General features: G+C 32.5%; 1 protein-coding gene across 2 annotated transcripts; it reads right to left on the bottom strand.

Annotated features, from left to right (window-relative positions):
• Window positions 1-6,655: 6,655 nt before the first annotated feature.
• LOC107862313 lies at window positions 6,656-11,412 on the bottom strand. Of its 2 annotated transcripts, none has more exons than XM_016707843.2 (3): window positions 11,046-11,412; window positions 8,061-8,894; window positions 6,656-7,512 (listed from the first exon to the last, which is right to left on the bottom strand). In XM_016707843.2, exons 2-3 carry the CDS (start codon window positions 8,870-8,872, stop codon window positions 7,302-7,304), a joined length of 1,023 nt encoding a protein of 340 aa, XP_016563329.1. In that variant the 5' UTR covers window positions 8,873-8,894; window positions 11,046-11,412; the 3' UTR covers window positions 6,656-7,301. The 2 variants fall into 2 exon arrangements, with proteins under 2 accessions (XP_016563329.1, XP_016563328.1); XM_016707842.2 differs by having other exon boundaries at window positions 8,061-8,897; window positions 11,046-11,399.
• Between the last annotated feature and the right edge of the window lie 2,371 nt (window positions 11,413-13,783).

The raw sequence follows: 13,783 nt of genomic DNA on the forward strand, positions 1-13,783 counted from the left end.
ATGACAATAGGCACACATGAGACCATCTAGAAGAAGCATTTATTAGGACCATAAAGTATCTAAACGACCCAATAGGTGGGTGAATGAGTCCACAAATATCCCCATGTATGCATTCCAAGAACGCGAGGGACTCAATTCCAACTTTTGTTGGCGATGGCCTCACAATCAGCTTGCTTTGATAACAAACATTGCATGAAAATTCACAATTCGAAAGAACCTTCAAGTTCTTTAATGGATGCCCATTTGAATTTTCGATGATTTATATCATCATTATAGATCCAGGATGTCCCAGACGATTTTGCCAAAGTACGGAAGTATTGGAATAAGTAAACTGGAAGTATTGGAATAAGTAAACTTTCGGTTTACTGTAGAATGAGCCTCAATTGCCCAAAACTTTATCCAATACAGGCCAGAAGATAAAGCATGGAACTTTTCTATAACACATGTTTGCCCAGAGATATTCTTGGTGATACCGAGATATTCAAGATTCATCTCATCAAATGTCTTGATATGATAATCATTTTCACGTATATCCTTAAAACTCATCAAGATTTTTCGAGACCTAGGAGAAAACATAGAATTATTTATGAGTCTAGTTCCCTTGGGCAAAATTATAATGGTTTTTCCGAAGCTTTCAATCAAATTAGCACTACCAAAAATTGTAGTAACATTAATCTTGCCCATGTTTAGATGAGAAAAATATTTCTCGTCTTTGAATATCGTATGTGTAGTGCCAGAATCAATCAAACAAATATCTTTACAATTGGATAGCTTACTTTGAAAATTATCCATATTTTAAAATAAAATGACATTGACCAAATAAAATATATATTAAATTTTTGTACAAAGTTAAAGCTATACTATAAGAAATTGTTAATCACACTTTACTAAGCAATTAAAAAATTCAATTAGTACGTGCTAAGCTTAGCTTAGCATTTTATTTTTCAATAATTAAAAATCATTTTCCTCTATCAATATGTACCTTCATATTGTTATTAGTTATATTCATAGATGTCTTTACAACACGACATTATGCAATTTCAATCATAAGTATGATAACAAATAACTACTTATGTGTTAATAAATATGCAATGAAACGATAATACGATGTATTAATTATGACGTAACTGGCATTGACTATAATACTAACACATGTAATTAATATAATTATAAACAATTTTTATAAACAACTTGTGCTTATATAAATATTTTACATACGCATAAATTATATGAATTGATAAACAATAGATCATGCAATAAAAACAAACCAGATGGTATTTTCAATATAATATTATTATTATATTAAGTCTCACATGGAAACAAAACAATCAATCCTTTTCTTTTTTTTTTCTTTTCCTTTGCAACGCCTACCATTTGTTTTCATTGATGTATCTTTAGAAAAAAAAGTAAAATATAATGACAAAATTGAAATTCAATTCAATTCAATAATAAACAACAATAATGTAATTAAATTAATTAATACTAATCAAAAACTAATACTCATGCAAACAACTACTTTTACATGATTTTTATTCACTAACTCTTATCAACAATAAAAAAATCATTCACTCTTCCATGTTTACGGAACGTTCACCAATCATGTGATATGTTGAAAAGATGCATCAATAAGATGATCACATGTACATTCATTGTCAACCTGCAGTTTGACATTCATAAAATTGTCTGCTCAATAAAATTGAGTTAAGAACATAACTTTCAGATTGTATAATCAAGACAATTCATCTTGATGATGATGGTATGGCATTGAATGCCTTCGATAAATAGCTAAATCATTACTAATGAGAACAAAGCTTTATGTGTTGGTCTAAAATATGATATGTTGCATACAATACAACACTTGTATGCATTAGACCAATAGATTATGATTATTTCTTTCCTTTCAATTGGTTCAAAGTCACGAACCAAATATTCCACCAAAAAAAAAAGTTTTGATGTGCGTGTACGATTAATGAGTATATCATAATGCACAAAGATGGATTCCTCAAAAAAGATGGAGGATGTATGTTAGTTTTCCTAACATAAGGGGGTGATTATAAGTAGCTATGAAATATGTTAGGAATTGTTATCAGATCCTCATTCAAAAGATGATTCAAGTTAAATGCCGAAAACATCTCATATTTAAGCTACAAGTGTTTCTATTTCGTGTCCCTAAAGGACAAAGTCTATGCGTGAAGCATGGTAGACCAATCGATTTCAATGAAATAATCCTTGAAATGGATAAGGAACAAATGATCATAATAAGAAGGCAACGTGCTCTTGAAGAGCCCCTGACATAACACTTCATGAAACCTTATGAGAGGTTCACATACCTGAAAATAATAAAGAATAAAGAAGAAGAAAAGTAGAGAGAATAGGAAGTAATTGTTATTTCTTTTGAGGGATGATTTACAACGAAGGAAGTCCTTTTATTTATGGGGGAAATTTACTCCTAGTTTCTGAGTAAAAGACAGATACTTCAAATCCTGATAGATATCAACTAGATTTTGATAGAAAATCAGTACAACTGATATACATATATGTCATAACAATTTTTTATTTTTGTTTTTTTGCTTCTACAATTAATAATATACATTAAATGTGAACAATTACAATTTCAACATTCATTCTTATATCCAGTGCATATCATTAATATGAATAAAGGTTAAAATAGTAAAATTCTGAGTATATACCAAAATCAAGATAAGATGTGATAGTCGTTCACTCGTTTGCAGATAGTGACTTGATAGAACTGGTAATTTTAAGAGAAAAAGACACCAGGAGGCCTATCTCAAAAGAAATAACCCATGTTCAGGCTAGTTGACAATAAATGGCCACTCGGCCAAATATTGTCATATAATGGTCATGGGCTGCTTCAGCTCCTGTTGGGTTATGTTGGCCATTTTCAGTATTTTTTCCACTTTGGGCCATTCAGTCCTTCTTTTAAAATATTTTAGTTTTTTTTTTGCTATAAATTTTTTAACCAATAAAAGTTTGATTTTTTATTTAAAAATTAATAATTAAATATAATTATATAAAAAATATATAATTATTAAATAGAGCATGTATCAATATAAGATATATGTATGGAAACTGTACAAAATATGTTTAAAATAACAATTAAATATAATTATATAAAAATGATATAATTGTTATATAAAAATGTACCTATTTATGATGTATGTATGAAAATTGTATAGTTATATAAAATATGTATATGTATTAAATATAGATAAAAAATATATAGAATGTGTATAGGAATTGTATAATTGTTGTATAAACTGTGTACGTATAGAATATGTATAGAAACTGTGTAGTTCTTGTATAAAATACGTATTCGAATAATAATTGTATCCAAAAATCATATAGAATGTGTATAAAAATGTATAACTGTTGCATATAATGTGTAAAAAAATCATATAAGTGTTGTATAAAATATATTTTTTATATATGATCTGTATAGAATTTGTATCATTATTGTATAGAGTATGTATATGTATAGGATGTATATAAACTGCATGAATATTGTATAACATTGATATCTAAATAATTATTATAGCTAAATATTGTATAGGGTGTGTATAGAAACTATGCAATTATTGTTATAATGTGTATATAAATTGTACCATTATTTGTATAAAATATGTATTTATGCATTTGATATCAAATACGCGTTTGAAAAAAAATGAGTCTTTTATACAATAATAATTCAATTTTTATAATTATTGATTATTTTTTATTTTGATTTTTTTTTAAAAAAATAGATCAATTGTTCGTTAAAATAAAGAAAAAAAAGGTAAATTATTGAAAAGAAAGACAAAAAGAAAAAAGAAGCATTGACCAATTAAAAAAAGGACAAAAAGAATAAATAAGCATTGGCCAAATAAAAGGTAACAAAGCAAAAAAAAAAAAGACGTGTGACATCAGCTATGTGGCTAAAATGTGGAATTTCAATTGCTATTTGGATGGAAAATATTTGGGCCGACAGATCATTTATGTCCTTTACCCTAATTTTAATTATAAATAACATAAACTAAAAATTATACAAATACACAACTTATATTTTCAATATTACAAAAAATCTCAACTCCCTAAACATATTACAAAAATTCCACATATAGACAGAATGCTATGTATATATCGGCTATGTTATATATATATATACTCTTAAACAAACGTGGATGAAATTATATATATATATATATATATATATATATATATATAGAGAGAGAGAGAGAGAGAGAGAGACACACACACACACACACCAGTCAAAATATTTGATTTATCCTTTTATATATATTTATAATTGACTAACATGATATACACGTGTTGAGCACGTATACTTAACTAGTATACATAACATAGCCGACATATAGATAACATTTTGTGTATATATTGAAATTTTTGTAACATATTTAGGGAGTTGGAATTTTTTGTAATATTCGAAACATAAATTGTATATTTGTGTAATTTTTAGTAATTTTAATCCATTGCCAAACATAGATGGGTAAATTAGAGTATTTTCTTAAGCAGAAATCATCTATATGACATGATGAAGATTTACAAAGCGTTTTGGTGAAACTGAATAGGCCCAAAGTTTCCGAAAGATAAAAATATCTATATCTATAATTTATAATTTATATCTATAATATATTAAAAGTGTGAAAATCATTAGAAAAGTGATTTGAACTTTTTGCCCTTTACTAAAAAACTCCGTAATAGACAAAATTGTCTTTTCGCTCATTTTCTTCAATTATTATTTATTTTATTAATATTTTAAATTAAGAAGTTTTAAAATATTTTGGTAAGAGAAAAATATTTTTTAAAAATTGAAGAGTCTTCTATAATTTGGTAAGAAAAATTATATGGCAGGAAATATTAGGAGAATTAATATTTAAGGAATCCTAAAATATATGGTAAGAGAAAATTTTATTAAAATAAGGAATTCTATAATATAAGTCCTAAAATATTTAACAAGAAGCTATCGAATTTTGGTAAAATACATTCAAACGGTAAAGTGATATTAAAAAGGTGTAGTCCTTTAAAATAAAAAATTTCAAAAGTCAATTTTTATTTGAAACGTGTGAGATTGCTCCCAAAATTTTTAATTATATTCTAGTTTTTTTTACTATTTTCAAAAATTAATAAACAAATAAAATATTCCATATTTAGGTAATTCTTTCTTGAAGGAAAAAGCTTTTGAATTTCTATAAGATTTTGGGCTTCTATAAATTGAGAATTCTTCCGAATAATTCTCTCCCAATTGATAGTACTTTTTTTTATATCAGTCATATGAATATTTTTAGCAAATATGTAATTATTTGCTCTCTATATTATTTTAATCATTTTCTTTATTTTGATACTCAATTACTTATTTTTCTTTCTTTGTTCTCATTGAAGATAATTTTTTTTATTAATTTCAAGTTTATATTATAAATGAATTTTTTTTGTCGGACTTTAAAATTTTTTTTATGATAAATTAGTTTTAATCATATTGCCTTAATATCTATCTAAATAAAGAGAGCTTTAGATGTTGCAATCCAACTCAACAAGTTAAATTTGACGAAACACATGAATATGATCCATCAATTATTCTCTATGACCATAATTGATGTATAGTATTAATTATAGGATAAAACATGACAATAATATATATATATATATATATATATATATATATATAATTTTATTAATTAATGTGAGATACACGTGCAGAGTACGTACACTAAGAATATAAATAAGTTGATAATACACAACACTTTTGAATCTTTTCTCTTGAAACCAAAGTATACAATAGGTGGATATTTATGTGATCTGATTTTTGATTCTTTTCTCTTGAAACCCATTTTGCTGTGACCCTTATTTATATACACAATTAAACATAACTCCAACTTCAATTCCAATTCCAAATAATTATGTGTTATGTTTTCATAGCCAAACGGGGTGGTATCAATCATTTATTATTCTTCCATTGGTTCCCTTTTCTTGTATCACTTGAGAAGCATACAGTTTTAACACTTTTTCCACACAACATACATGTTGGAAATTTTGTGTTGCTCTTTTACTTAACATAATAAAATATATTATGAAACAATACGTAAAAATCATCCAAACAGATCTTCTGATTGGGGCATGAAATGGATTTTGTTTTGTTGTTTTAAAATGAAACTTGGCACATCTCTTGATCAAACTTAAAGAATGTACAAGCAAAATGGAAGAGATAAATGATTGTATCAATTCCATGTTTCAAACAATATTTACTACACCTCTTGCATTCCCTTTTCACCATTATAAACAACCAAAGCTAAAACAAATATCATTTCTGGTGCATGTTTCACCAGCAATGAGCATAATTTCTTTCTTTCCTGGTTGGTAATTTTTTATTAAAGAAAGAACCAAATAAATAGCAAAAACACATTATGATCAGTCTATCAGATCATATTATCAACAACATACCCACTGTATTCCACAAGTGGGCCCTGGACTCTGGGGAGGGTAGCGAGTACGCAGACCTTACCCTAACTTGTGAGGTAGAGGTCACATTATCAAGATTAAAAAACTGCAATCAAAAGGGAGAGGGAAGGAGGGGAGACATAGCAAAATATTCAAGTTTCACTGACGATATTGTAGATTATAAACATGTAAAACTCTTTCGCAGTAGGAAGAAACAAGATTTCTCCTTCTCTATTACAGTGAAACGTTTGATTTACAACTAACCGATAATCAATCAGGAACTTCATCTACACTGCTTGTCAAAAAATGGATGGGGGAAACTTACAAAAATGTACGTCTCTAATTTCTGACCCATCAGCATCAAACAAAATCTGGAAAAAAGGCTCCTGCTTATTTACACTTGACACAAGCATCATAAATGGAAGCAAGTTTTTTGATGAAGACCTTCATAAATCTTGTAATTAGAACTCTTGGACCAAACACACAACTCCCCAAAGGACACACCAGTAAACTGGATGATCATGTCATCATGCGTTACCAAATGCATCAAAGTAGAACTGTCAAACAAAATTAATTTGTCATTGCTTTGTTCATTGCCATTCTCCAACCAATTCGAACTTTAAGTCCTTTTTATGATTGCTGTTACTCCTTTACTACCAAACTCGCCAGGTATGCACCTCATCCTGACTTGGGAAGGAGGTTTATGAGGATCGCTTCCTTGCTTTAACACCCACCAGCACTTCTAGACTAATTGTATTATTCCTTGAACCATGCAACCAACCTGCTGTAAAACTCATCACTTAAAACCATGAAGATTCATTGCTAACAAAGGGACTATTAGGAAAGCAATCCTAGGAACCCAAAGAGCAGCATGAGAAGCAAGGAAACCAATTTGTTTTCCCTGCATTTTCAGTTGCTGTCGGAGTCTTTGGTTCTGATTGAGGCAGCGTTTCTGTATGCAGCTCTGGTGATTCGAACTGAGGTTGCTTCTGCTCTGGGCTAGATTTAATTGGAGCAGCAGCCATGCGCTGTGAATAATTTTTATCCAGATCCCCTGCCAGCCTTCATTTTTAGACAGATGGTTGGTCAATCTCTCATAAATATCATATGAAAACACGTGTCGAATACTGACATGCATATGGAAATTGCAAAGAAGCATGATGTTCACAACAATACCTTTTGAAACTCATGCGTATGCAGAGACAATCATTTAATCTCTCGTTTTTTTCCTTTAACATTCTATTCAAGTGTCAACCTGACCCTACCACACAAATGAGGGTCAGGAAAAGAAATCTATCAAAATATACATGTCTATGTTATCTAGTGAAAGATCAAGGTCCAGATATGAAAACTATTTAAATGATGAAACCATAATATCTGTTCATAGTAAGTAGCAAACAGGTCATGCAGAAGAAGATAATAATTTCTAAACCATCGATCATTGGCTTTTTGTGTCGAAATGTAGGTGTCCCGCTATACTTGTAAGCACAGAAAGAGAGATAGAAAGAGGTAATGTCCCCACTACAAATGATTGTCGACATTCTAGATGAACAATTAGGATAAAAATCATGCCAGTGTATCATATGAGAGTTTGAGCACAGGCTGCCTACACTGGAAATGCAAAAGACATTGTACTTGTTCCACTTCCCAATGAATTATGAGAAATATGTCTATCAGCAGGAGATCTTTCATGATTTAGATCTTCATTTCCCCTAGAGACCTCCAGTTCAGCCATTTCCATCTCATAACTTGACTGGCAAGGAGAGAAGTCACACATGGCAGGGGATCTGGGGAAGTATTGAGGAGTTCCTAGCTCACCCGACTGCCAAAAACTAGCATCTTTGGTAAAACTCATAGTTCCCATGTGAATGCTAAATAATGATTCATGAGAAGCTCCACTCCACTCTGCTGGGTTTGAAGATTCATCTCTAGCAAACACTGAAGAAGGGATCCTATAAGATTTGTTTGTGGAGTGTTCCATTACTTGCTTGGGAGGTGATTCTGTGGTTGACAAATTGCCAGACATTGAGCTGGAATTATACTGAGTCGTTTCGGACTGTGACATGGAAGGTGACACTTCATGGTTTAAGGGTTCACTACTCATGGTAGAGCTCCCAGAGACCGGCTTTTTGTTGTCTGAAAACCGTGATTTGTTATCCTTATCAAGTTTGGGTAAGTTATTAGCACGAGGACTGTAATCATCAGATTCATAATTAGCCTTGCCAAAGGGGCCATTCAGTGTAGAGTTAGGTGATGTATTGCAGGAAGAGTCCGAGGAACTTAAAGTTTTACCACAAGGGGAGACTTTAACTCCTGTAACAGCAAGGGTAGGAGGTGTCCCTGATTTTCCATCAGTTGCTTTAACATGCTTAGGCTCCATAGCTGAAGATGTCTGACTAAATTCATCGTGCAAAGTTTCCATACCGAGCCAAAGAGTTCAAACTCTACTGCCATAAAAAGAACTGAAATCAGAGTCAATTCAATTGATTTAAATGTCGAATTAACGTTTCAGGTGTGAATTATCTACAATGAGCTATCTTCTTGTCCCAATGCTTTCAACAATGATTTAGATGTGAAAAATTTACTTTTTTCTCTACCTGATTTAGGACAAAGTCATACCATTTTCGAGGTTACAGTCAAGGTAATCCTGCATTCTACAGCCTGTTCTAAACAAGAAATTTGGAAAGCCAAACAGCGTAAACCAGAAGAAAATACATGTACTACTGAGTTTTTGTATGTACGCTTGTGTAATAGAAAACCGTTATTCTGTCTGATTTATTGTCTGCGGCATTTGGTTCAACCCCTCTACCCTTGTTTAAAATTTTATAATCTGCATAAACTGTTAAAACATTGGTGGAAAGTAATGCAGCCAGAATTAAAAGTTGCTTTTAAACCCACATTATCCAATATGTTAGACAGCAATGTCAACGTAAGAGAATACAATCAACATATATTAACATTCAATGGCTGCCAAGAACGTCCTTAGAGGGAATACAGTTTGCGTGATACAAAGCAGTATTTTTTGACATTTTCACCTCTAGCACTTGTAGATCAAACAATTTCATTGCATCAAAGATAAAAGTAAAAGCTAAAACAGGTCACCGTGATCTTCATTAGCAAAAACAAAAATCAGTCACAAAATATGCAACTATAAGAAAATTCCTGAGCCCAAAAGATGCCTGTGTGTCTGCAAAGGAACAAGCACTTAATAGAAGAATAGAAACAAGAAAGATATGTGTGTTTCATGTTCTAACAGTTCTAGAGTCCCTCTCTCCAATTATGAACCATCCCTCAGAACACAGTAAAAGTTATAGACCAAGAGAAACTGCAAGGTGACGCTAAAGGTAAAGGCCAGAGGAGACAAGGTACTTGAAATGCACTCCCGCATACTCATTATCACATGGAAGATTTGAAGTGTACTAGTTGAGACTAGTAATTTCAATCTTTCTTCTTTGACTAAACCAAGGACTAAAAGTTGCGTAGCGGTATTAGTCATCTAAAAGGTGATATGCTTTCCTGATAAGTAATGGAGTCTATCTTAATGCTTCATGTTGGCTCAAAAGTTCCTGGTCAAGAATTTGCAATACATTCCAATCCATTGGTTTCTTAGAGAAAAGCTTAATTAGTTATAAACTTAGTTAACCAAATAGCCTCCACAATTAGTATTTCCGGGAAAAGGAATAGCCTTCATGGAACTGTCAGACAAGTGCAGCAAATGGTTCTGAAACATGTTTATCATAGCATCAGTTCAAGAAACTATTTGGTTCTTGCTTTCAAAGCCTTCCGCATTGCTCCATCAAGTTACAAGCTTAAAAGAAGAACAAAAAAACGGAGAGAAAAAAATGCCTTATAACCAATTGTCTAGTTCCACGGGATACCTGTCACCTCTCCACTAGGTACCAGGTCACTCTAACAGAAAGGGAAGAAAACACCTAATGTTTGTCTCTGTTGAGAATTGAACCTGAGACCTCACTTTCTTGATCTCTAATTTATCATTCTCACATAACACTAATATAAGACAACAACAACATATCCACTGTAGTACCAGAAAGTAGGGTCCGGAGAGTATAGAGCGTACATATACCTTACCCCTACCTTAGAGGTAGAGAGGCTGCCCATAGACCCTCGGTTCAACAAAAGACGATCCAAGCAGTGCAAACAAGAAGTTACGGTAGTACAAGAAACAACAAATAAGTAACAAAAATAGTAAAACAGCAGATACTAACATAACTGAAGTACAACAAAACAACGCGATAGTCGAGATACAAGGACCAATAGATAGTAACAGAAATCGCAGGAAAAGAAACTACAAAGGCAAAACACATAGTTAACCAAAATAACACAAAGGGAAATACAAGTCCAAAACGCTACGTTATTTAGTATTCTTAGTCCAATTACCTAGCAATTAGGCCTCTACTTTTTAAAAAATCAAAACATCTAAAAACCCAAGTTGCACGTGCTCTTCACTTTTGGTGCCGCCCCATGTCTAGCACCCACTAATATTTTTGAAGAGTCCGAGTAGAATGATTACAATTAAGAATATATTTGAAACAACTGGGATGAAAATTGAATAAAGAAAGAGATAAATAACGAACCATCCAACTATGGAGCCCCCAAAAAAATGGTTGTTTTAAAGAGCTGCAAAAGTAATACTTGGTCGTCGACGAACCGGTAATTGCCGGCCGGCGACAACTGGCCTGAAATCTGATCGGGAAACGACGAGAACCCGTTGACCCTTGTGATTCATGTAGTCTCTTATTGTGTCCAAATCAATGGGGAGAACGGACACTCTCGACAATCATAATTTTCACACGACAACTACACGCCATTCCTCCGAGACCACCGATGTTGTCGCTGGAATTCCATGGTCACCAAATTTCTTTTTTTCCGGAATACCGTTACCAGACTAACACCGTGTTTGGCACCATTCATAACTAGTAAATGGTCAAACTCCTCAATATACTCTTTTGGAATCAAATTTATTCTTCTTGTATTCTATTTTGAAAAATTAATTAAATATATCCTTCATATATTTTAGAATCAAAAAAATCCAAGTCAATGTTAAATGACTAGTTTTTAAAATAAAACACACTCTAATCTAACTCGATCGATCCAATTCGAGCCACAAAAAGGCCGCCAACAAATATATCCCCTCAGTTCTGTTGATCAAATTTTTCCAACGAGATTAAACTACTATATATTTATTAGTACATGACTTGTGAAAAAATGAATATGCATCAGTGCAAATACAAACAAATATACCCCTACCTCAATTCATGGATCAATATCAGTGCAGAGCTCATAAAAAATAGCACACAGTGATCAAGATATTAGGCTCACTGGATATTTATCTAAATGATTGAGTTAAGATATCTCCTTGTGCGTCAATCGTGTCATCTTGATACAATCCAAATAGCCTTCGGATTACTAAAGAGGATGCTTACGGGTCAAGTGACACTTGATGACTTCTTGAGGGCTATCAAAAGGCGTTCATTGGATGATTATAAAGACCAAGGAGATTCAAGGGACGTTAAAGAGTCCAATAGAAGAACAAACGGGGCTAGAAATCCCCCGAATGAGGAGATGCACCCCATTTGCTTTGGAGGTTCGCCCAACCCGCTCTAGATCTGTTAGTGATACAAGAAGGATTAGGAAACACGAAATAAACACCAAATCAGTCCACTAATCTTAAGGATCCGAGGACCTTTTTGGAGACCACTCTCGGATTCGCTACCAATAAAAAGAATACAAGATTCAATGATGTATATAACACCCAAAACAACATCAATGCGTGAAGAAAAAGAGGATTACACTAACAATAAACAACGGTTACAACAACACAAGAAACAACAACAAAGATTACACTAGACAAAGGGATAGATAGATAGATTACATGAAGGCATGATCTTAATAACTCAAGAGCTTATTCGACTCTTTAACCTTTAACACTACACACTATAATTCACTTATCTCTTATGTTGGTACAAGAGGACCTCGATCTCCCAAGCATCCAATGTTTCCAAGCTTGAATCCAACACAAGTGATTCCACACTAAAGTTGAAAACCCTAGTTACAAGTTTCGACCATGGGGGCCTTTCTCACAAGAGAGAGTGTTTCAAGTTTTACAACTTCAATATTCAACAAAAACAAAGTAGTAAATAACCTAACATATTATATTTATAGTAGGTTACAAAAATAGTGTGAAATGTCCAAAAGATCCCTTAGTCAAATGCTTCACTTAGGCGCCCTTGGAGTGTAGAATGTGGACTATTTTGGAGCCTATTTAGGCCCTCCTTTGCACTTAATTTGCACACTCCAAGTCTCGGGTTCAATACATCTCACATATGCCCACCTTTGTGACCGTACTCATATCAGTTAGAACAGGTCAAAACAGCCCACTATACCTTTGGGATGTGCCCCATGTGCACCTCATATGCTTAAGCAAGTGCCTAATGGGCTTCTATGAGTTTGTCTTTTCTAAATGGATCACTTTTGGACCATATAGTGTAATAATCTAGCCTAGACTATAAATAAGACTTCTTTTCATTTTAGTAAGTAGTATATGTTGAATTATGAATTTGAACACTTGTGAGAGTGTGAGGCAAGCGTGGATTCGCTTGTGTTGATCTTTTATTTAGAAACAAGGGTAGCTTGAGAATCGATTCCCTTGAGGTCTACGTAAGATTTAGGTGCTTTATTTGGTTTAATTGATTGAGGGTTTAGGGTTTGATACACCCTTTATTTGCTTTCAATTCCTTGCATTGTTTTTATCTTATTATTTCTCTATCTATCTTGAGTTTTCTTTTTGTATTGTAGTTTAGTTTTTGATTTTGTACTTTGTTCATGTATCATTTGGTATCAGAGATGATGAAAGTTCTCAATGAAGATGTTTGGCCCGAAGAAGGAGAGGTCTTGAATCTTAGCCTCACGATGAGGAGGGATATGAATAGTGAATATGAGGAGCTTTGAGATCAAGAAGGAGAGCTTAGTGACAAACCTAAGCCCCTGTTATTCACTACATTTAGCACTAGCATTGTGCCAACTTTCAAGTTGATGCATAAGAGAATAAGTCCATATGGTGCAAGTTTAGAAGGTAAGAGAGCAAGCTCAAGTCTTTGCTCCAAAGGTATGTACCTACCCCATCTTATTTCTAGCTTCCCTTGGAATGATGATGACATTTACCCTAGAGTGGACGATGTTACAAAGATATTTGACTTAAAATCTTACCTAGATGGTGTTGATGTCTCTTGGAATGACTTGAATATGCATAAAATATATGACTCTTTCTTGGAAGGTTGTTCGAGTGAAAGGAATGTGAGGTACTTAAGTCGTT

Source organism: Capsicum annuum, chromosome 3 (genome assembly GCF_002878395.1).
Source record: "Capsicum annuum cultivar UCD-10X-F1 chromosome 3, UCD10Xv1.1, whole genome shotgun sequence".
Classification (NCBI taxonomy): Eukaryota; Viridiplantae; Streptophyta; class Magnoliopsida; order Solanales; family Solanaceae; genus Capsicum; species Capsicum annuum.

What these genes read in the sequence shown, in the direction of transcription:
- LOC107862313 (XM_016707843.2), bottom strand. Translation starts at nt 8,872, where the DNA reads ATGGAAACTTTGCACGATGAATTTAGTCAGACATCTTCAGCTATGGAG. An exon ending in ATGTCTTTTGCATTTCCAGT is followed by an intron (nt 7,513 to 8,060) that starts GTAGGCAGCCTG and finishes CTAAAAATGAAG; the next exon opens with GCTGGCAGGGGATCTGGATA.